We start from the raw sequence: 24584 nt of genomic DNA on the forward strand, positions 1-24584 counted from the left end.
AATAATTAGATATAATTACACTATATGATCACAACAAAAAATAAAGCCTTTATGTAATATTTTGCGTATTTAATGTTTTTGTTGTTCTTATTTCTCAGACAATTAAAGTGAACAGTCGGGCAAGGATGGCTAAAGTCGGTAAAAATGGTGTGAATGTATCCAGTATAATTTCTTATGAAATGGAAAAATAAAATCTCTCGTCAAAATCTGTCTGCGTACGAAGAAATTAATTTAAAGTATGGAAATTCTAAAACGTCCTCCCGGCTCACTATGTCCGTGGTTACATTTCCACGCAGCCTCGCTTTCAATGCTTTCAACTTTTCTTTACTTTAATGGCCAGAACTGGGAAACTAAACAGAACCTGACCGTCGTATTAATATGTGAGAACTTTTGGAAGGCCAATGAACGCATTTAGACTGGTTTTCTTTGCCCGACTATTCACTTTAAAATTCATTTGGCACAAAAATTATTAGTGTTGCTGTCCATCACAATCATATCAGACTGAATAATTAAATTGAAACTGTTGGACATGACGCCGAAAATAAACATACCTATTTCAAATGCAAATATGATATTTTTATGAAGAGTCAATAAGAAAAATCCACTGCATATTAAGAAAATATATGATCTTACAGTATCTACTAATCCTAACTGTTAACTTATTTTAGCTGCATTTCACATCGTCATTCCATCCCTTCACTGGTTGTATATATACCCAATAATGACGCTTAGTGGCATTTCTATCAGCCAGTAACTTTCATTTTGTCGATGATTTAAATATGCCTTATGTAGCATAACATTTATTTAATGTTCAAACTTTTTTGTCAATTTTCGTCAAATCATAATAGAATTGAATGGCATCCGTGTAACCACGTCCTTTAAGATTTCCCGCGTTTGGTACGCGTCCAAGCTCTGTGAAACCCATGCTTCGCCACAAACTCACAGATGCTTCATTTGAAACAAATACAAGGTTGAAGAAGGAAGCCTGATATCCTAGGTCACGTGCGATCTGAAGGTAATGCCCGACCATGAACTTCCCGACACCAAACCCCCGACTTGACTTTTCCACAGCAAAACCTGCATTACATATATGTGAACATCTCCCGGGAAAATTTGGTTTTACATAAAAGCTTCCAAGTACTTTACCGGAAGTGACGTCACGACAAACAAATACGTCATGTGACAAGTAATATGACCGGAAGTCCTCGACATTAGCTAGGTCTTCCTGAGGGTAACTGTTCCCCTCTTCGTTTACAATGTACTTCATGATAGCGTGCACTTGTGCCTCATCCTCATCTTTATAATAATCCAAAATGACCTTGCGTCCATCTTTAGTTTGTCCTTCAAATGGCAGATATGGCAGTACGACATCGGACTTCTTCTTTTTAATCACGTACGCCATGTTGCATTGGCTGAAAATAGAAAACGTTAACGTTTTATACAAATTATAACCAATTAGATCTAATCAAAACATTAAGTTTTAAAGACATTTACTCAATTTTTTTTAACAAATTCCGTACATCTATATTGATACACAAACTATTTAGCTCCGGCATTAGCGCTTACGTCGTTATAGCTGAAGTTTTATTTTCATTCTTAAAGACATACAAAACTTAATTTTCAGATAATAAAAATATCACAAAATAATTGCGTTTTTTCGACGATATGATATAATAATTCAATTTTGCTTGTTACGAGCATTTTCACTGGCTTAAAAATTTACTTTATCAGCCCATAAAGGAAAAAATGGCGTCGCCGTTTGTAACGTCGCTTCTGATTGGCTGAGATGACGGCGTAATAATTTCATAGACAAAAGAGTCCCAAAATGAATTTTAAATGTTGAAGAGATTATCTTTAGTAAATTAAATTATAAGGATTAATTTGAATAGATTTTTTATGTTATGGAGATATAACACAAAAATCTGAGTGTACTCTCATCATAAACCGCTTCGCGGTTTATTTAGAGTACACTCAGATTTTTGTGTTATATCTCCATAACATAAAAAATATATTCAAGTTAATCCTTAAGTAGAAACCAAATCAGTTTATACTGAAAATGTATAACTAAAATTGTTATTTGAAAACGCATAGTTACTAGTTAGTTTTAGTGGGATTGCAAAACAAAAAAAAAAACTAAGAAACAAAATAACAGTTGTGACAAAATATTAAAGATCTACTACATGGACGTCATTTTCTATTGCTTGCTTTGTTTTCGCTAAAATAATTAACTTGTATTAAGTCTGTGGTTCCCTACTTTTTTACTGCTAAGTTTTTCATGCATGTAAAGAATTTCCTATTAGAAGTTGAAAATCAGTTCTAGTTCAGAAACTTGTAACCTTGTCAAACAAAATAACTCATTCATAAGTCCCTGTAACGTTTAAAGGGAGATAACTCCAAAGAAATAAAAATGTTGACAATCGTAACCTTGTAGTATTCTAGGAATGAAAGACAATTTCTCAAATTATAATATTAATGCATCTTCAGCTTACCAAGGTTATATAACATAAAATCATATTAAGCATTTTGTTATTTATGATATAAAAATAATCGCAAAACCAAACAATCCACGTGGTCAATATCAGCATGTGTACCCCACAGTACCCCACTGTATCGTTTCGTCACTTTACAGGCCTATAGTAAATGTAGCTCTAGCAGACCTATTTTTAACGTATGGATGCTTCTTAGCAACGCTCTTACCTTGATTTACGGTATACTTTCTCTTAATCGACCAGAAATCCGCGACAACGTGTTCGGTGTGTATCGTACGTATCTTGTAAAATCCGATATCTAAAGGGGTCAAGGCGTACTGGTTTATGCTTGTTCATTGATTAGGAGAGGCCCAAATGGGGAACTTATATATATAACGTTATGCAAGTCAAAGGCGACTAAGCTAATGTTGCTATATATTTGAGAAAGAAGTGTGGGAAATTGATCTACAGAACACTTAAAATATATTTTATAATTAAGATTATTGTGGCTATAGCGAAACAATTGTTTTGTATAGCACTTTAAGTGGTAACGTTAGAGATAACTATATTGCGACATGTACCATATATGGTACAAATATACTATTAACGTTCATTGTTATTTTATTTAAAATTTTGTCGCACGAGAATTTCTTCTCTAGAATCATTGCAATCACGTTTGTTTTGTCTGTGTATCATTTATTATTGGTAAAGTGATAATGACGTAAATTACTGTAAAAAAAAATATTTTATTTTTCCGATCCGAAATATTTTATTTTTCCGTTTTTTTGTTTGTTTTTTGTTGTTGTTGTTTTTTTGACAGAATTTATGTTACTTTCATTAGGCATGCACTGCATTGGTGAGATGGTATTGTCATTATCTACAAAAGTCATCATCCAGTCGCCTCGTGAAAATAGTGCTGATCATGGTCACCATTACATTGAGGTGCACACCGGTATATATTCATAACTAGGTCCTAAACGAAATGAAATGTTTTAATATTAATGTTTTCACATAATATTGATATTTATATTAATATTGTTTATAGTGTCCACTATGTAACTGCGTCATGTCTGTCTTACATAAAATCATATTTGACATTTTTGCGTTTGGTTAATATATTCCCCATTTTACCGGGCCCCTAATTACTAAAATAGAAACGCATTATAGTTGTTTATAGACATATTTCAATTGCAAGCGGTATTTACTTATTTATAATACAGCTTAAATCATTATTCTATAATGTTCAGAAATTCAATTGTAAAAATAAAATGTCCAGAGAAAACAGAATTATTTAATATAATGCATTTCATATTTAAATCGAAAGTAGTCGTAGTTTATCTACCCCCTTACTGAACCGAAAGAGGAAACAATATGGCGGTGCCATTGTTAACGACAGCGGGTGTTATTCGAGGTTGATATTTTCTTCTGAAAGAAAAGTCAATCAAGTTGCTTATTTTGATATAGTGTTAACCAATGCAATCAAGATGATTGTATGCATACTACTGTAAGGATATAACAAGTTTCACTTTGACGGGATCTTCAATGATTGCAGCCAACTCCTCAAATCCCGGAACACCGAATAGTGTGTGGTCGTTGGTAAGTTATAAAACAAACACCATTTACTTTAAGGTTTGTTAAGTGGTTCTACTCTAAATCTGCACGTCTTCCTATTTTAACGACTTTTTACACATAATTTACCTTATATTGACCCATTAAATTGCGAATTAATCTAATTCGACCAACACCAACTGTACGTAGACATTTACCGAATTCCCCTCACCCAAACATCCGTTCGTTGAGCAGATCCTTATTCCTGGTGAATGAATCCTATTATTTAAATACTTTCTTATGTGGCTCTCTACCCTTTATTAGCTTCCCTGTAAATATCTGATTACACTGTTCCATATCTATTACATAAAAACCTTGTCTGTAAAACATTTTTGTAAATGGCATCGTTTGAGTCATGCTACTTCTGGCCCTTAACGTGACCAATACAGTAGGATTCATTGAAAACACAAAAATGTCAGAGTTTTAAAGAAAACAATCTTTGTACTTATTAAAAAGCACATTTAGTCGTCAGATTACACATGATATTGACAATGACTTGCAAATGACATTCACATGGTATTAATGCATTAATGCATGGATATACATACAAATTCTAAGGTTCTTTGAGGTCACCATGTATTTACATCGTAATATTTACAACAAATTTGTCGCCTCTACTATTGTCATACGGGAATATTTATGCATGTACACCTTAACATCTATGACAATGCCTAGTATAAGAGGACACAACACGAATATACCGCAGTCTCCCAAACCACACATCCGCACTTCATACGCCGCATGCGTGGGACTCCGTCCTTACATGACTCTGGTTGTTAATAGGACGTTAATTTAATCAATCAAAAAAACAAAGAAACAACTTACAATGTCTGTTTTTAAAGGCCCACTACCTTTTCGGAGCAAAACATTTTTTTTACCATCAGAAAATATATATATACACCGATTGCCTAAGATGAGATTACAAAACCAAACATATGCAAGATTTCTTGCGTTATATATGAAAACAGTGGAGAGTAATTTCGCTGTTTTGCCGTCTAGCGCAGTGATAGTCAACTACCGCGCGGTATTTAGGATGACGGCGAGAAACATTAGAAGACCCGCGTTATGAAAATCCACATTTTAATTCTTTGATTGAATTGTTCAGAAGGTGATGATACGTGTAGTATGAATGGTAAATTAAAACTTTTGCGACTCTACAAAATTTCCAATCTCGTTTGACATTCCATTTTAAAAATCAAAATCTGTTTCTGAAAGGTAGTGGGCCTTTTATTAACCATCGTTATTAATTAAAAGGACGTAAAGCCCGAGTAACAACGATAACAATGCTATGACGCAACGTTTACGGGAGCTTGCTTATCAGATATATTTATCACTACAATATAAACGTTCGGACATTATAACCGGTTTCGGTCTATATCAAGCAATGCTTCCTGACCTCCAAAATATTTTTGTTAAATCAAGCAGATTGCATTGATCACACCTAGTAATCTATAAGTCATCAAAACGTGCCAAGGCACATCATATTTAGTTTGAACTTACAGTAGTTTATGTTCCTGCATAATTCTTAGCATAATGGGAATGGGACGACTGGTTCAGCTGTCTCAGTATATAACTTAATAACTTGAGCGTGCAAGAGATTCACAACTACACAGAAGACATAATACGACTTATATAACACATTTTCCAAAATCATACAGACATCCAAACCACCCAACTCAGTCTTAGGCGAAATATTAGAAAAGCAAAGCGATGTATCCGTTTCAGATGCCTTTTGCAGTCAGAAAGAACAATTCAAAAGCCCTACTCTTTGTAGGACAAATTGACCCCAACACAATTCTGCTACAAGAATTAATAAAAATGTGTTTATTTGTTACTTTGTTTATTGCAGGTAATATGATGTGAAATGGCAAAGATATGTCCTATCAACCCTCGTCCTCCGAAATGTTTTAGTCTGCAAGTCCAACAGAAGAACAAAACAAAGTGCAGAATAAGAAAGATGCACATTTGACGATGATGGAGATATGGAAAGGTATAAAAAGTCAACAGAAGAAACAAAGGTAGAACAAGAAATAGGAATAGTGGACACTGATATAAATATGGAAAGGTCTGAAACGCCAAGAGATGGAGAAAAGGTAGAACAAGAAAGAGGAACAGTGGGCACTGATAAAGGTATGGATAGGTCTGAAACGCCAAGAGATGGAGAAAAGGAAGAAGAAGAAAGAGGAACAGTGCGAATAGATAAAGTTATGGATAGGTCTGAAATGCCAAGAGATGGCACAGAGGTAGAACAAGAAAGACGAACAGTGGACACAGATAAAAATATGAATAGGTCTGAAACGCCAAGAGATGGAGCAAAGGTGGACCAAAAAAGAGGAATAGGGGAGAATGATAAAGATATGGATAGGTCTGAAACGTCAACTGAAGTACAAAGTGTGGAAGAAGAAATTGACAAAGAATCAAAGATGCTATTGTATCAAGAAGTTGCAGATGTGTAAGGGTCCATATTTAAAGAAATACTCATGAAACTTATATATCATTTAATTATATCAAAATTTAACTTCGCTTTCTAATCTCCGTTATAAACGTATCTACCATCAGCATGTTCAATATGTCTCAATCATTCTAAATGGTATAAATGATATGTTATGTATTGGTGTGTAACAGTTAAACAAATTTAGATTATAACGGAATGCAAAGTAACATTCATATCAGTAATGCAGTTTGAGATTTATTTGTATAAAATACAATTTTCATAAGATTTCATTTATCTTTTAAAGTAAGCGGGAGAGAACGACGTCTGCTGACATACCTGGTGAAATGTCAAATTCTTCTACCAAAAGTCATGGCGAAGAGGCAGAAGACAAACGCGTCACAGATGCGTTCAAAGGAAAATCATTCAACGGCATGAGATTGTGGTACCTCTCAACTTATCCTTGTCAGGACATCATGCGCGAGATTCTAAGATGTAAAATTCCTCTGGGAAGATCTGATGAAGATCTGCGAACGTTTTTGAAACCGATTTTTGAAAGTGATGCTAATAATCCTGTTTGTAAATATAAATATTTGTGCAAAAGCGACCTTTTCTATGGGGACTTGGACTTGACTGCGATGTATGCCATAGCTAGGAATTGTCTCAGAGAAGAAATTTTGGCTACACAAAGACATTGGAATTCAAAACCTTCAGATTCGGATTTCAGTCTTCAAGCGTGTGTCGATAAACTTCGTCAATTCCGAAATGGCATATCACATATCAAACCAATCATCATGCCTAATGATGAAGACTTCACAAAGAGATGTAAAGACTTGAAACAAGTTTTTGAAGCAGTTGAAGAGGACATTGGGTTAAGTCCGCGGTATGGAAAGGAAGTAGTTCGTATAATGAATGCGAGCAAACCAGTAGATGTCGACCATTATGAACGAGAACTTCTGCGATTAGGTAAACTTGTACATGCACTTCTAATTGTTCGATGTGAGATTTCTCACACTTCAGACTTCCAAGTGAAGTTTATTTTTACGTTTTTCATTATAAATTGTGTCTTCCAGCAAGCATCATCACTGCACATTGGTTAAACAAAGGACAATAGAAAATTTGTCCACTATTAATATTGACAGTTAGGCTCTAGCGAGCAGGCATGGGCACAATTTCTTCAAAATGTAATTAATTAATAATAGATTACTTGGGAAAAAATGCTGTAATCGATTAATAATCAATTACAGGTACCATTGACCTGTAATCGATTACAATCGATTACTTTACAAAAAGTAATTGAAATTACTTTCAATTACATTCGATTACACATTTAGTTGATTTATTAAATTTTATCTTCTGTCACAATATTTTCAATTTTTCCTTTTTACGATTTGATAGCATTCCAAGACCAGTTATATTTATATAAAATAGTTTCATTGGAATTAGTTGAATTGTTAATTTAGTTTCAAGTTTACACCTGTCCCACATCATGCTTTTTAAACTGGTGTGTCTTAGAAATGACCATGTGCATTTTTCGTATGTGGTTAATTGATAACCTGCATTTTGCAGATGACGGTATAACACAACAGGCAGACATTTTAAACCTAAAATCTAATTCTTGATTCTTCTAGTGAGAAAGCGGAAATATGTAGCAATGTAATTTTTCTTATATTTATAATTTTCATTTACAATGCAATGCATGTTAAATATATAAAAATGAATCAAGTATATAATTTAAGGATTTTTTTCAAGCAAAAATGTTACTTATGCTTCTGAGCTAAACAGATAAATCTTGGTTGACTGTAAAGGTAAAAAGAACAGTTACAGGGAATATCAAACAGAATTAATTGACTTCTCATTGTTTCCTAAAACAACAAGTTCATTGGAAATCTGAGGACATACTCCCTGAAACAACTGAATTGATCTTAGTCAATGCCTGTTGACTTTTATGAAAACAATGCTTTCTATTGTTTAATACAAAATGCTCTTATGCCCATGGGCACACTGGTGATACCTAAAATTAGCTATAAACTGTACTTGTATAGACAATTCGTTTGTGTTCTTTATTTCTTCGAGCCTTACAGTTCATCAGAAAACTAATTATTATAATAAAAGATTTTTATAGACCGATACTAAACACTATTACATCTATCTTCAGTTTTAGTTGAACAACAGCAGACAAGTTGAACTTTACACTTTCTAAACTTAATATACTGGCTGCTAAATTCAGCTTCATAATATGTATAATGTAATTGAAAAGTAATCAAAATGTAATTACGATTACACAGTAATTTTTTACTGCAATCGATTACGATTACGATTACAAGTAATCGAAATAGCCTTCGATTACTGATTACTGTCGATTACTTGAGAAAATGTAATTAATTACAATCGATTACGATTACACGATTACGATTACCCCATGCCTGCTAGCGAGCTAATACCCGAATTTGAGTTCAAGAGGTCACGAAAACACTGTGGTAACGCGCACAACCTAACATGCTAGAACACACAATGTATGTTACACACAAATGCATGTTAAAATATGCCAGCCAATGCTTCATTGGAAATTGCATGGTTGTTCTTTAAATATATAGAGGATACACAACGAATGGCTGTCAGATATGGGATTTATGTCACACGAGTGAGTTATTTATTAAAATTAAGAAAGCTAGTATCTGATGAATTCAAAAATAACTTACGAATGTGAAATAGATTTCACACCAATACGTAATTTGAGTCGCGTTTTCTACCACTATTGAAATATCTACAAGGCCAGAATAAGATAAAAGTTATTCTTCAACATATGCAAATCCATGTATTGTGTAGTGATATCGTCATTAAAAAAACATTTAATAATATTAAAAAATCTTGATTGCATATATATTAGGTTATATTTATATATTTTTTTAATTTTTTGTTTCATACCAAATCCAATTCTTATTCTTCATATAGCTATGAAGAAACTATCCGATATTGGTGCGAAAAGCCGACGGTATGTCGACGTCACAATAAAGACATCGACGTTGTGTATTGATTTGGAAAAAATAATGCATTGAAAAATAAATGGAATGGTTCGTTTAAACATAGTTTATTTTATTAAGTACACGTAACCTGAAAAATAAATTATAAACATTGATGTCACTATGTTTAATTCCATCGGGATAAATTAAAAAAAAAAAAAAAAAAAAAAAAAAACACCAATGCTTAAATATTTGCAAATAACCTATTTTCAATGAGAGGCCAAAAGACCTGATATCAGCCTCTAGCAAACACAGTTCATGATCATATACGTGTATGTATTACTACATGTAATTGTGACAACTAGGAATATCGTCGAACTTAATATTAGGAAATCATTTGAAAACTTACTTTTGCTTAAACGATGATTCGGTATGATATAAAGTATTAATACTATATCGTTTTGTTATATAGAGCATTGCCAAAGAAAAGCGTTAACATTTGATCATATTAACTGGACAGTAAACATTAGATACTATTGTGTCTAATTACATAATAATTATATTACATTTTCATTTATGCAGAGAAACAGAAAGACGATGGCATTTACAAAGAGACGTTTGATATCTTAGCTCGCAGGCTAGAAGGTAATTATATTTCAATTTTAACAAAAAAAAAAATTGTACCTATGTCGTTCCAAATTTCGTACGGAACTCAAAAGATATCTGTATTCATTTACCGCTCTGTAAGTTGGAAATAATGTCTGCTTTTCTCATAATTTAGGAGTCTTTTATGTAGAAATATGTTACGCTCAGGAATGTGGAGCAAGCTAGCATGTTCATTTCTTGCCCACTATTTGCAAGAAGAAAATTGAAAATTCTTAAAGGCTTATCGATATCCCATGACTAAGTGTTTATCTATTGATTGTTCGTATGGTTATCTATACCTAAGAATGTGTTATGCTATTCCAGCGTAAAACATACAATAGCAATGAATGAAGAGACGTATTAGGAATCCGTCATTGAACTTTTATGCATTTAGTGTGTATCTCGATTGGTTAATACAACGGCGTAAAGATAGAAAACAAATGAATTATTTTAGGATAAGACTTAATTACAAAGATCGTCTTGAACAGATGTATATGTTTACTTATGTATTCTCATGAAAATAAACTTTTGCAATCTATTTAAAATATTACTACACTCTGGATTTTTGTGTTATATCCATAACATAAAATCAAGTCTCCTTGTCAAGTGTCAAATGTCTCATTGAAAATATTTAAATATTCTCCATACCAATGGGAATGATTTACTTACCACATGATACCTGATAACATTTGTGCGGGACTATTGTTTCTATTGGTGATGTATACCACATGATACCTGATAACATTTGTGCGGGACTATTGTTTCTATTGGTGATGTATACCACATGATACCTGATAACATTTGTGCGGGACTATTGTTTCTATTGGTGATGCAATGACGTGAAAAGATTATATCCCGCGCTAACGTCATTTCAGCGGGAAGATTACAAATAGATTCATCATCACTGGAGATACTAGTCCCGCACAAACGTTATCGGGTATCACGTGGTACGTTTACGTGAATTAGTCCCATTTACGTAAAAGAATACAGGTTCATATAGAGAGTTTTTTCTTACATTGTAGAAATTTCCAAGGAATTAAAAAAACTCAATAACAACATCGGAGGACAAAAAGGTAACAATGTGAAACCAAATTAATTTTGTAATATATTATAAGCTATCTAACTCGAACTCGCATTCCTCAAATACATCTCATTCCTCGAACTATTCGCATGGTTCCTACCGTGCCCCTACATATTTCAGGTAACAAAACCCCGGATACCTCGAACGAATATTCGTCGAATACTGCTTATCCCTTGAAGAGAAATAGATAGAAATAGACCCCATTATTTCTAATTCATAGTAATTAAAGCATCTTTACCTCGAAAAGGTGTTTGTCCCTTTAGATTTTTTGATCTATAGCAGTTTAATGTACATTTTTATCCTTTTATAATATCCAATATCATTACTATTATAACGGATGATAATCACTTTTAATTTAATCAAAATTCCATTAAACAAAATGTTCAAATGTCATAGACATGCATTATTTGTCATAATTTGAGATAATTTATTTTTTGACACTGTCGATGACCAAACTTTTATGACTCGAATACCCCGAACTATATGAGACAGCCTCCATCGGATAATCAATTAACATTTTTGCTATTCATGCAGTAGAATACAATCGGTTTCTGTTTATTTTTTTCTTTTTGACAGCAAATACAAAATTACTATACCAACAATATTAGCAAAATGAAATAAAATGTTAATCTTATATTCACAGCTCAAACAGAGATACTTCTTGAAACGCATGAAGTCGAAGAACGGTACTACGTAGAGACTAGAATGTCAAGAAAGGCGATGGACATCTTACAACAACACCATCACATCCTCATAACGGGTGGCAGAGGGTGCGGTAAAACGTCATTAGCATATCATTTGGTGTTCACATTAATGAAATCAGGTGACGATTGTAAATTTTTCAACCTACATTCAATATCAGAGTTTTCAGAAAAGGTGGATCCGAGGGGTTTTGTTGTTGTTCTAGTTGATATTTCGAAAATCACTAAAAAAGACCAAGCGCATTTAAAAATAATAATCAAAGAGTTCATTGGTTTAGATCAACCAAAAGATTTATATGTCATTATGACAACCAGTTTGGAGGATGTTTCAAAAATTGCTAATTTAACTCGTGAAATAGATATGTCTGAACCTGATGATGAAACGTTGCGCCTCAAATGTGATGAAAAACGCGCTATTTTGCAAAAGCAACTCGAACGTTTTCATGGCAACGCCGAAACGGTACTAGATGAATCAACTTTGACGAATATAGTACAAGTGTCAGAACTTTCTATTCCATTTCCCCTAGCAGCATATCAATTTGCAAAGAACGAAAAATTCAGAGAATTTGGTGCAAAGTTTTTTGAGAATCCGGTCGCATACTACCAAGCAGAAATCGCAAAATGTTCAGAGCGAAAATCAAATACTATTGTATTCTTGGCTCTATTGTTTGAATACGATCCGATATCATTTGCCCAAGAAGAGACCAGAATGAAAATTAAGGATGATTTCTCAAAGGATGATGATGGTCGAAATCTTTGTAAGAAAAAGCACATGAAACAACTTCATTCCGCGGCCGAAGACTTAGAAACCGAGGAACTACTTTCGTCTTCTGAAACAAAATTTGCATTCAAGAATGCGACCATAAAACACGTAGTACTTTCCTTTGCCGTCGAGAACTACCCTGGACTTTGTGTCAGGTATCTGAATCAAACCACACTTTGTGATGCAATTTCTGCAAGTGAGATGAGCTCAATGCTGACAAAACCAAACAAAGACATACTTGCTTTAAGGTTTTTTGAAGACATCGTTAATGATCGTACAGTGGCACTTCATAAAAGTGTCGTTTGGCTAGACCAATATTTCATCGACCAAATCGGGGATACACTGAATAAGCGGTGTATGCAAGATATTTTCCAAGGCGAGGCTTGTATCAACAAACTGCTGAAATGGGCGATATCTCACAGATGTCTGTTACTTTGTGTAACAGTGGAAGACTCTCTCAGAAAATTTATTGATGAGCGTAGAATTGAGATTATTACAAAATATCTACTGCAAACGTGTGAAGCAATACGCGAAACGCGCTTTACCCCCGTAGAGCCAGAAGTTAAAATTGCTCAGTTGTTGCAATTTTTCGTCGACAATGGTGCAAGGTGTAGTTACTGCACGTGCGCTGACAGAAACGACACAGAAGATCATTCTTTTCCACTTCGATGGGTTCTTGATTCCAATGACGATGAGTGCTTACGCATATTACTGAAAGCTGGCGCAAAGGATCCCCACTCAAATTGGGGGTTTTGGGATCTAGTAGCTGAGGCAGCAAAAGAAGAAGAAACCGTCTTATGCACAAGCTCATTCGTAAAACTTCAATGCTCGGTCTATGTTTCGCGGGATCAATACGAGTCCGATGAACAGCTTGTTAAGTTCGGAATGCATGTCCAAAACTTGGGAGACGATTCGAATGAAAATAAAAGAACATTTATTTGTTGGTGCATCAAGACTATTGGATTGAACATTGAACTGGTTAAGGCAATGCATCGGCAAAACTTTTCTCTTCTAGACAAAGATGAGCATAAAAATAATTACATACATTATGCTTTATCTGCTGGGCTGGCTTATGATAGATTACATACAACACTGTCCTGTCTTTCAGAGATCCAAACCGTACTGTCAGATAAAAACAGGGACAATCACACTCCTTTAGGAATGGCATTATTGCAAGCTGATTGTGATATTGCATGCATTATCAAGATTTCAGAAAATTGCACAAACGAAACTATTACAGAAGCTGTTTATCTCTGTGTTGAATCAGAATTAGATGATGATATTGTTTCTCAACGAGTTTCCAAACTTATTCCATTTGGAGTAAATCCACACCAAGAGATGCACACGGGAAAATCACCTATGGAAGCAGTGATATCAAAAGGCAAGAATCGTATCAAAACCCTCGGAATCCTCGCCAATGCTCCAGAGGTCCTTTCCACAGCCTATATGCTGCATTATGCTATTTCACTAGACTTAAATCAATCAGAGAAGGAAGACGTCTTAGAGTTATTGATCAAAGAAGGGGCTGACGTGAACCAGCAGAGTAATGACTGTGTGACACCGTTAATGTTGGCAATTAAAAAGACAAAAGACAACCTGAATCTAGTGAAACTTCTTCTATCAAAAGGTGCAGATACAAACATCCCTGATAAGAATGGGTTACTTCCGTTACACTACTGTTGTCTTTCAAACATGGAAAGCAGCATTGCCGTAGCCATGGTAGATTTAATACATCATAATCAAGAAGTATTAGAAACAGCAGCTGAACATACACCTTTGATGCTTTCAATCATTGAGCAGAATCCCCCAGACCTTGTGCTTAGACTAGCAGATATTGATTTTGATGTCCGAAGAACAGATTCTAAAGGAAATACAGTTTTACATTTATTATTACGTTCATCTTTAGAAGATCATACTATATTAGAAGTTTTTCAAAGGTGTTTGCAGAAATTTGAAGACATGAGTGTAATGAATAATGACGACGTCCCTCTTTATGGCGACTGCTTACTCCATGCCTGTGTGGAGTCTTCCATGTCCGATGAAAACACGAGTCATATCTGTCAGATGTTGATCGAGAGGGGTGCGTCTGTAACGGAACAGGATTCTGCAACAGAAAAATCACCTCTTGAACTGGCTGTTTCATCAGGACACGCAAGAGTCAAAACAATATGTACACTTCTTAAAACCTCTTCCATGAATTTGACAGATGACCTTTTAGAAGTGATAAAAGGCGAAAACAAATTGACGCTTGACTTGCTGACATCTTTGATACACCATGAGATTATCATAGAGAGCGAATGCAAAGTCAAAATGACGCCTTTCTACGACAAAGACGAGTTCTCAGACAATATCGAAGCAAAATTTATCGAACCACTCACCAAACTAGGGTTTGATTTAGATAGCAGAACTAATGCCGGAGAAACACTTTTAGAATCTGCCTGTAAATCGTCCTGCAAACCTGAAATCCTGATAGAATTGGCAAAATACAGCCGTATCAACACCAAAGAGCCATATTTCCTTTGGATTATAGACTCGGATAGAGCAGACGAAGACACAAGAGAGTGTATAGAGGCGCTCGTAAAGAAAGCGAAACATTCCCTTGACCAAGAAAACGACATGAGGAGAACTGCTTTGATAGAAAGTGTCCGAAAGAGAAAACGAAGGGCAATGGAATACCTTGTTGCCAGTGGAGCTAACCCTAATAAAAGGGACCGGTATGATAAAACGGCACTTCATTATTGTGTAGAAACCGACATGCGTGATAACGAGGTGTGCGATATGCTTTCAATCCTTTTTGAGGCGAAACCAAAACTGAATTTAAAAGACACAAAGGGACAGTCAATTCTAAACTTGGCAGCATGTCAACGAACCAACTCTCGCATTAGGACCATGACTATGTTACTGGAAAGAAAATGTGAGGTAGAAACCGTCGATGAGTCTGGACAAACTCCACTTCACAACTGTTTAAAACACTTACCTGGATTGGATATCATGGAAACGGAGGAGCGTCTTTGTCGTTTGACAATATTAATGTTTTTCGGATCGAATCCTTATTGCAAGAATAATGAAGAACAAACTGTTATAGCCCTATGCATGGATAGAAAAGAAAACTTCGAAGGGGAATTGGAAATTCTACGTCAGGAAAAAACTAGAGACTTACCAATTGTATTAGATAAGCTAATAGATAAGCTATTGGAAAGGTTCCTCCCTGGAGACTTGTCGGAGGATTCTAACGGCACATCACCGATTTTGCCTCATCAAATGTCAAATGTACTTCAAAAAGCGTCCAGTTATTTGCAAAACAAGGCCTTGGTTGAAAAAGAGCCGTTCGTGATTGGATTTCCGCAAGACAAGAGCAAAAGTATTGTTTTTCCGTTTAAAGTTTAAGTAGACAGTTGAAACCTGTCAATCTACAACAGTAAAACTGCACCGGCAAACAATGTGCGTTACGATTGAAATCGAAGCAGGAGAAATTTTACCGTCATTGCAGAAATTTGAAATGTTCATAACTGACTCGAATGCTCGTGAATTGCTCGTACCTGCCATTGAAATGAGCATGTTCCATTAATGGGGCTAATGTATTATACAGATTTAGATGTAGATACAGTTCATAAATTACATTTGAGATCTATTGCTATCGCTGAATTTATGAACGACTTTTTCGGTGGTATGCATTGTGACGTCATTATTCTTTTTTTGCAAAATTCATGTCGTTTTCTCTTAAAAGAATGATGTTACGCTTACAACCACTTCATACCCATGAAAGAAGATATCTCTGTAATATGCGAATTCAGAATCAATGCTGCTTAAAAAATGGGAGTATATTTTTTGTGTGTATTTTTTCACATTGTTGTTTTTATAGAATATCCACCGTGCCCTTTATTTATATTTTTTGTTCCCTATCATGAAATACTATAGTCTTTGTCCATTTCATTGAGTTTTGTTCCATCATGTCGTACAAATGATTTTTTCCTTGTCATAAATCTACCGTGATATATAAAAAAATAAGACATTCATTTAAACCTACAGGTATACGTAGTTTGTGTGATGATTGGTTGATCTAATTCAAACATATTTATTATTATTATTTTTCATTTATATGTACCATTAATATATATCTATTTTTATGTTTCTGATCCTTATTCTTTGATAAAGGTCAATCACAAATACTTTATATTGTTCGACTTTACGCCATTTATTTAGATAAAATGTATTTGTAACCGTTACGAATGTTGTAAAGTAGATGATGTAACTGACGGCATATAATACGGTTACATCACCTAACACATACGAAATTGTCTGTGTAAGTCTATATAACAATGGAGGTTAATTTCGCTTTTTTTAACCACGTGACAGTTAACTATTGTACTGTCGGTAGGACAACGCTGCGCTACATCAGACGACCAGCGTTATGGAAATTAATATTTCATTTCAAAATGTTAAGGTGATAATAACTGTAGTATCATCGGTAAGCAAATAATTTTTTTGGTTCTACATAATTATGGAATCCGTGCATTGACATTTCATGAATATAAAACTGTTTCGGTTTAAGTATTATGTATGTTTAATTTCAACTGTTATGATTAACGTGGTCTAATTATTGTTAATTGGAATAAAACTGCAACTTACCAAATCATAGAACACAAGTTTATCCGGCAGTAGGTTTCCGTTAGTATGTGGGTCAGATTTAGGATAAATAAATGTCCATGAATCAATAAAATGTAAATATTGTACATGTAAACAACGTGTAGAATAGTGCAAGTGTATAAGAATTACTTCCCTTGACAAATATCATATGAATATATTTATATATTTTTGATAAACGTAAATTCTATTCACAAACTTTGGCTATTTGAGGAAGAGAAGTGCATAGGTTTAGTCTGTAATTCAGTCCTACTGACATTATCATCAGCGTTGCCGATAACATTTGTTGAAATAAAAGAAGGTGTATTGTGGCCAAATTTCCCCTGGTTGAACCCAAATGTTTACTTTGCCACATCCGCCATTATTTACTTTCAGCTATTCCCCAGTTTTTGTATAGAAGCACATAAAATCTTATGCAGAAGCTGGTTAAAGCAGACAACAAAAGGAAAACAAAATATTAATGTTAAATGTAAAAATGTTAAATAGAGATTATACACGAATCAAACATCAATTACTGACCAAATGATGTTGTTATTTAGTTCCATATATGTATTTTTTATTTGTGTGTACCCATCGTTTTATGTATGCGTAAAATTCATTGTGTAGAAACATTTATCTTGATATGTGTATTTTGTCTGTAGATTTAAATTACTGAAAACCATAGTAATGGATAAGCAATGAATATATGGTGATACTTCAGTGATTATTTTATCGTAATTGTAATGAACGTCAGTCATTTAAATTATGCAATAACTGTAATATTAATTGTGTTTGATCAACAATTTCTGTCTTGTGGCTATGTTATGATTTGCTCTTTTTTTAATCAAATATATATATAAACATTGCATGTACACTGTAGTCTCAATAGTTATAACAGTGATAATTAGTTTTTACCTCTTCATTAACTTATAAATTAGTTAACTTAATTAACTAGTTTATACGGCTATATTGTTTTACTAACCACGAACTATTAATTTGAGGACGCTGTGGAAGTTCAGTTACACTAACCAGATGTTGTATTCTCAGTAAAAAATATTATTAATCAAACAACATTAATGGGTTGAATGGCCAGATTGATAAACATAACTTAAAATCACCACACGTTTACTATGACTGATATCAAGAGGCTGATGGGTGCATGGGGCCAAACAATTTTGACACATATTTGCGACATTTTCTGTTTATCAGATTCCAGGTTGACCGTTAAAGACCTTGCTGCCCGATAAATAAACAAAGCTCTGTTATTTCAAGATATTGTGATCCGTGTGTGTGCCTTTGAAGGAAAGATTATTATATTTGTATGTTTTATGCTAGAAAGATACAGTGAAAATGTGAATTTGATATAGCGATATGTAATTCAATTTTCAGTTTGTTAATTTTGTTTGTTGTACTGTGAATAATTGTTATTTTAAAATCTTTACAATGAGAACATGTACAAGCATGTACATGTTCATCTTTTTCAAAGAAATAGAAATGAATATTTTCATTGAATTTTCATTTCAAATTGGTATTATTTTTGTACTAAAGATATTTCTCTTTGTAAGATATGCCATTATTTGAATTTGATAATGTTGATAAGATATAAAATTGATGTTAAAGTAAACTAAAGTTTATACGAGGTCTGGTATGGAACATTAGAGTTTTTATTTTTATTTGTGATAATTCTGTGTGTTTAACTCGGGTAAATAACGGATCTTTTATTCTAGGCCACGAGTAAAAAAGAAAAGGAAAAGCCCAACTCGAATGTCTTGTAACAGACTACGTAGAATTTTCATCTGGAAATAATAATTACATAAATTTGTATCGCAAAAAATAGTATAATGTGGCACATCTATAAATGTCATCGTGGTGCGGTTTAAAGTCCTAGGGCATTATGTTGATAAGTCCAAATAAAACATATTCAATGTCAACTTCGCAATGTCAAAAAGTGGGTCAAAATTCTGAAAACGATAACAACGACTATTTTTGAACCATTGGTTCCACACTAAAATGTTGGGTTTTTTGTAAATTTTGGAAGGTGTGTTTTGTTCCGCGTCATGACTTCGATTACAGATGTTAAATAATATACTTAAAACATGATCATTATCACTGAAAATAGTATGATAAGGTGTCGATCTCAGGACAATATAATCAGGAAAAACGTCTCTTAAAGCTAGAGTCAATTAGATGCTCCTTCAGTTTCTTCAGTTTGTCGTATGTGACACATTTATTCATCGTCACACTATAATAACTACTCGTGATATCCATACCGAATAAAATATGAATACGTGCATGTTAATTACAACAGTTTGAAAGGGTTCATCGATGTAGCCATTTCAGGTCAATTTAACTACTAATACATGTATGGACCATGGAGAAGTAGTTGCAATATTTCATGGGAATCATAGTTTTTTTTCTGCCAGTTTGATGAACATTTCTGGTATACTGAAATGTTGTGAATATCAGAATAACTCATTAAATATGCAGTTGTTTATTACATAAAATTACAAAATAATGCATACTTCTATTTGATGCTTTAATTAAAATTCCATCGAAGCATAAAGTATGTAAACATTTATTTTACCCAGCGTAAGAATACTTATGTGTGTGTTACATATTGTAACAAAGCCAATATCAAATGCAATGTGCATGGGATTTATATTAAATATTGACGCAAATTGAAAACATATGTGTTTGTTATTGTGAAATACCATTAAAAGTATCAAATACTCAGTATTAATGCATAAGATTGAAAACTGAAAATGTTTGTCAAAACATTTGAAAGTATCAAAATCTTATCTTTAAAGCTGATGTTTTATTATTAAAAATACTGAAGTAAACCATACCTTTAGCGTTTTGATTAATATTAAATATGGGTTTCCACGTGTGTGCACTCAATACTTGTCCTTAATATCCCGTTATATTACTTTGCTGGACTGTGGAATGAAACTCATGAGATTTGAGCTGATACTAAATTTACCAAGTAACAAGTGGTTAAGATGTATCGACATATTACCACAAGCCCTCTACCTCTGGTTGCAAAATTTAATCCCATTTGCATGCTACTATAATCGCTGGTCGGTGTTTTTTATCTGGGTACTCCGGCTTCTCTTCGACTCCTAGACCTTTTCACGTATGGTTCTGGTTGTTAAAAGGGATTTTAAACTAACCAAACCAAACCAAGTTAATTTTACAAATACGGTATCCTCAAAATGGAATAAGTTAACGGACAACGGAAAGTGAACGCAACAACGCAGAAATTCATCCTAATATCATTGATTTCTGGTTTAACAAGTTCTGTTGCCAACTTTTCACTACATCATTTACAAAAACATATCTATAGTGGTAAATAGTAGACTGGATTGTCTGTCGCTGTTTTTCTTCTCTCCACTTAGCTTAACTCCGAAAATATTTATGAGCGCTGTCTAGCGGAGAGAATTGGTACTAAGGCAGGTAATCCAGTTTATAGTAAACAGTTACTATACCATTCTTGATGTATGTACATAGGATTTAACGTTTTATAGCCAGGAATAATACCATCACCAAGTCTTCAATAGATATCTAGTTATATTAAACGAATACGTTATACAGCTTTAGGAAATACTAATCGTTATGTTATAAAGAGGAAAACAAAGAAGGAAACAATTCAACAACTGAAGTAATTATTAAAATTAACGTCCATTAAATAAATAATGTGTATATCACAATCATTCTTTAATTTCTAGTGGCTTGATCAGCGCAATATGATGGAAATGCAATTCTAGACACGTGTGTGAGTGTATTTAAAAATATGATGATTCTGTGTAGTTATAAAATGCGACAAAACGTTAGATGAATTTAAATTTAAATTCGAAATTTAAATTATTGAATGAAATATCGTTCAAGTTTCTACAAAAGTAAAAATGATATTTGTTAAATGCCAGAAATTGAATTTAATATCCCATTTACCGATTCGACCAGCTGAAAGTTTCCTGCAAGAAATTCTTCAACAACATTTTCTTTCAAGCTCTCATTGGTTGCTTTTACGTGATGCTTTTTATTGTTTTTAGTTTTCGGAAATTGGTCCTTGAATGGAAGTTGGCCTTCAATGTATTTAGTTTTGAGATGGCCCCAGTCATCCACCATTGCGTAGTAACCTAGCTTCAGCCTCGATTGGATATCGTCATCCCATTGGTCCTGATCAGCGTCATAACTTTTTGCTACATTGGTGACGAGGTGTAACCATTCCACAGAAGGATCCTCGATATTGGCATCTGAAGACATATATGTGGTCATATCAGAATTAGGTTAATTCCTAAACCTTAATATGTTGCCTGTGTAATGACAGCTGGACATCAAAGAACGGTTTCATTTTTCCATCCCCAACGACTCGCTAACATTATCGCGATTTTCGTTACTAATGTCGACCTGCTGACGGAAAAGTTAACGCCGAAATTTACATAAAGACGGTTTTAAATGAAAACTGATCTACAGAAAGGTATTGATTATTCGTCATTTTTTTCTGGAAAATTTGACATAAAAGTCCCAAAACGTATAACGTTTAAATCAATGTACTCACCTGTAATATGAATGATTAAAAAACAAATACCGATTCCTCTCCGACCGATAAAATGCAGCCATCATACTGAATTATCCAAGTTACTTGAAATGAAGTGAAGTTGATTGGATAGTGGAATTGTTATAGTTTATAATTTATGAAACAAATGCAGGAACCTTTGATAAATAAGAATGGTATGCAGTGGTGCCAACTTCATGTTCACCATTTACCATTAAAACTTGCTATACAGTGTTTGAAATGGATGGATACGTTAAGTAATATTTATATATAGTTTGTTCACAAAAATAATACAGCATTAGAATATTGAGATGTGTGCATACCTGGTTGAATTTCCACATCCGACGTTACCTCACTCCAGAAAACGTCGTATTTCTGCAGCAGCGTGGCACTGCAACGGAATATTTTCGCATTAAATATAGATATTTGTTGAAATTATCTCATATGTAGAAATACATAAAAAATATTTGTTCATGTAAAAAAATTCAATCACAGGATATCTGCTCTTACCTTTGAAATAACATTCACTAAAGGGGGGTGCACTTTATTGAATGTCTTTTCTTTCCTCTGCGTGAGTTCATTTAACCCTCTTGAAGTATTAAACATCTGGACTATAATTACCGTATTAATATTTTCCTATGAACGTTCCCGATTGGAATCTTCCCGCGAATAACAACCAAGTCCTTATCGCCATTGTTCGTATGTGTTGCTGTGTCACCATCAGAATGGCAGCTCAGAATCTGGACCTCATCATTCGACTCAAACTTTCCAATGGGGTTTTGGGTGTCTTTGAAGTCGAATTTCGTCACTTCCGGTATCAACTGGACCACAAATCCTTTAATGGCGGCACTTCCGTTTGTCGAGGTCATATTCACTGAAACATAAAGTTACCAAAATATGAAGAAAAAAAATCAAATAATGAAATCTTCTATGCGTCTTTGACAAATCATAATGGCCTGAAAGACCAAATTTGAGATTTTGCCACATATTTATGATAAAATCCCCATCTCTGTATAAAGTTTTTATTCTTTAGTTTTCGTCTGAAATTTTAAACCCTATTTAGATTTCATTGTTTTTGAGTAATGTGAAATTCGAATTACGGTCAATGCCTAGCAACTACCTATAGATATCGTATATATATATTATTTGTCAGAAGATTCATAAGAATGGCTTTATGTGAATAATAGTACGCATGGTCTTTTGATTAATCGTTGCTTGCCTTAAAACCATTTTGTAGAAGAAATTTTCAAGTTTAAAGTTTAGCTTAACTTACCTGTGATGTCATAATTCCCTGCTGCTTTCGTCACAATCGTCTTTATGACGTAAGGGCATTGTGACGTTTGTGGTCTGACACCATGTCGCGGTAATCGATGTAAACAAACGGAACTACCTTTACGGGCACCTGTCCCGTATCCAGTAATACCGGAAATGGATCCAACCAATACAAGAAAGACACATCCTAACCACATGTTTCAAATTTTGAAATGTCTCCCAGTACACATTGTTTGATTTTCAGACAAGCAGGCCTCGGTAACATTCGGCCCATGGACAACAAAAAGTTGTGGTGAAAATGTGGACACATGCATGTAAATAATAACGGATTGTAGGAGATACGTGTACATAAGTCGGGTATATCCTCGTCATAAGGTCAAAAGGTCACATGTCTGCCTCAGGATACAAAATGATTGATGTCAAGACAACTTATGACAAGTCGATGAGAAAGGGAAATACTGCCATGATATAGCTAGTTGTGATTCACTTAGAAAATCAAAATATGTTAACCATTTTGCATTATATAATTAATCAATCTGCTTAGAAAATATTTTTTTTTTTAATTATGAGAAGAAGAATTAATCGTCATCAAGTTTCATCTATCTTTCTGGAACTTTTCCAATATCTACGAAGTTTTGGCAAAGGAATCAAAGGGCGGGCCGATGGGGAATAAATTACCTTCGGCTGAGCAATTAAAACCTGCTTTTACACAATTGTGAATAAAACTGTATTAGGTTATCGGACAATCCAGATATTTCTTTGTTTTGACATTTAACAATAGATTATTTTGACATGGTAACAATAGATTAATGTACTGATTCAAGCATATCGATTTCTTGAAGGATCAGAACATGAACTATTTTGTCCTTGTAATTATAAAGATCGATGTTGAATTATAATTGGTACAGACATGCAAAATGTATGTTTTTATTTCTGTAAGGCCAAAATAATGTCTGTTTTGGCAACAAATAGGGTCCTGTAAATCGGGAAGATTTAATTTTTTTTTGTCTTTCACTCTAAAGTACATATATGTAATGGCCGGAACTGGAGTCTGAGATCGAAATCCCGACTTATGATTTTTTCGTAGAAATAGTGGGAAAAAAAGGGTCGAGGGTAAAAAAATTAGGGTCGATCGGGTAACCCTAAACATACATATTTTTTGAGCCAATTATCTTCAAATATACATATATACAGTGGGGGATCTAGGGAATTTCAGTTAGGACTTCAGGATCCCATCCCCTAATGCTGATGATTTTAATAGTAATTCATATCTTTAAAGGTAGGTTTCGCCCAATGAAATATAAAGACTACGAAATTGAAATTTATCCTATACATAGATATAATCTTCAGATCATTTTCGATGCATACGGCGAACAATATGGGTGGTCAGTTGCCTAGCTTGACCAGGAAAATACTCCTCTAAAAATAGAGCGAAGTCAAGCTTTACATAGAACATGACGTATTTTTTCCAAAA

At 33.9% G+C, this 24584-nt stretch overlaps 3 protein-coding genes across 5 annotated transcripts; 1 reads left to right on the forward strand and 2 right to left on the reverse strand.

The window, feature by feature from the left end:
- On the reverse strand, window positions 1–4328 carry LOC138317846 (uncharacterized). 3 transcript variants are annotated; one of them, XM_069259795.1, is made up of 2 exons: window positions 4235–4328; window positions 1–1412 (listed from the first exon to the last, which is right to left on the reverse strand). In XM_069259795.1, exon 2 carries the CDS (start codon window positions 1400–1402, stop codon window positions 812–814), a length of 591 nt encoding a protein of 196 aa, XP_069115896.1. In that variant the 5' UTR covers window positions 1403–1412; window positions 4235–4328; the 3' UTR covers window positions 1–811. The 3 variants fall into 3 exon arrangements, with proteins under 3 accessions (XP_069115896.1, XP_069115888.1, XP_069115878.1); XM_069259787.1 differs by having other exon boundaries at window positions 4167–4280; XM_069259777.1 differs by lacking the exon at window positions 4235–4328 and adding an exon at window positions 2698–2858 and having other exon boundaries at window positions 9–1412.
- Window positions 3823–20007, forward strand: LOC138317829 (uncharacterized). The gene is made up of 6 exons (XM_069259751.1): window positions 3823–4064; window positions 5926–6528; window positions 6815–7473; window positions 10053–10115; window positions 11138–11188; window positions 11840–20007. The coding sequence occupies exons 2-6, from the start codon at window positions 6059–6061 to the stop codon at window positions 16045–16047; spliced, it is 5451 nt and encodes a 1816-aa protein (XP_069115852.1). The 5' UTR covers window positions 3823–4064; window positions 5926–6058; the 3' UTR covers window positions 16048–20007.
- A 966-nt stretch (window positions 20008–20973) lies between these two features.
- On the reverse strand, window positions 20974–23462 carry LOC138317836 (putative defense protein Hdd11). Its single transcript, XM_069259765.1, has 4 exons — window positions 23112–23462; window positions 22460–22712; window positions 22162–22229; window positions 20974–21536 (listed from the first exon to the last, which is right to left on the reverse strand). Exons 1-4 carry the CDS (start codon window positions 23305–23307, stop codon window positions 21196–21198), a joined length of 858 nt encoding a protein of 285 aa, XP_069115866.1. The 5' UTR covers window positions 23308–23462; the 3' UTR covers window positions 20974–21195.
- Between the last annotated feature and the right edge of the window lie 1122 nt (window positions 23463–24584).

Source organism: Argopecten irradians, chromosome 1, assembly GCF_041381155.1.
Source record: "Argopecten irradians isolate NY chromosome 1, Ai_NY, whole genome shotgun sequence".
Lineage (NCBI taxonomy): Eukaryota > Metazoa > Mollusca > Bivalvia > Pectinida > Pectinidae > Argopecten > Argopecten irradians.

What these genes read in the sequence shown, in the direction of transcription:
- LOC138317836 (XM_069259765.1), bottom strand. Translation starts at nt 23,307, where the DNA reads ATGTGGTTAGGATGTGTCTTTCTTGTATTGGTTGGATCCATTTCCGGT. An exon ending in CATAGGAAAATATTAATACG is followed by an intron (nt 22,230 to 22,459) that starts GTAATTATAGTC and finishes ATTCCGTTGCAG; the next exon opens with TGCCACGCTGCTGCAGAAAT. An exon ending in GGATGTGGAAATTCAACCAG is followed by an intron (nt 21,537 to 22,161) that starts GTATGCACACAT and finishes ATATGTCTTCAG; the next exon opens with ATGCCAATATCGAGGATCCT.
- LOC138317829 (XM_069259751.1), top strand. Translation starts at nt 6,059, where the DNA reads ATGGAAAGGTATAAAAAGTCAACAGAAGAAACAAAGGTAGAACAAGAA. An exon ending in CTTAGCTCGCAGGCTAGAAG is followed by an intron (nt 10,116 to 11,137) that starts GTAATTATATTT and finishes CTTACATTGTAG; the next exon opens with AAATTTCCAAGGAATTAAAA. An exon ending in CAACATCGGAGGACAAAAAG is followed by an intron (nt 11,189 to 11,839) that starts GTAACAATGTGA and finishes TTATATTCACAG; the next exon opens with CTCAAACAGAGATACTTCTT.
- LOC138317846 (XM_069259795.1), bottom strand. Translation starts at nt 1,402, where the DNA reads ATGGCGTACGTGATTAAAAAGAAGAAGTCCGATGTCGTACTGCCATAT.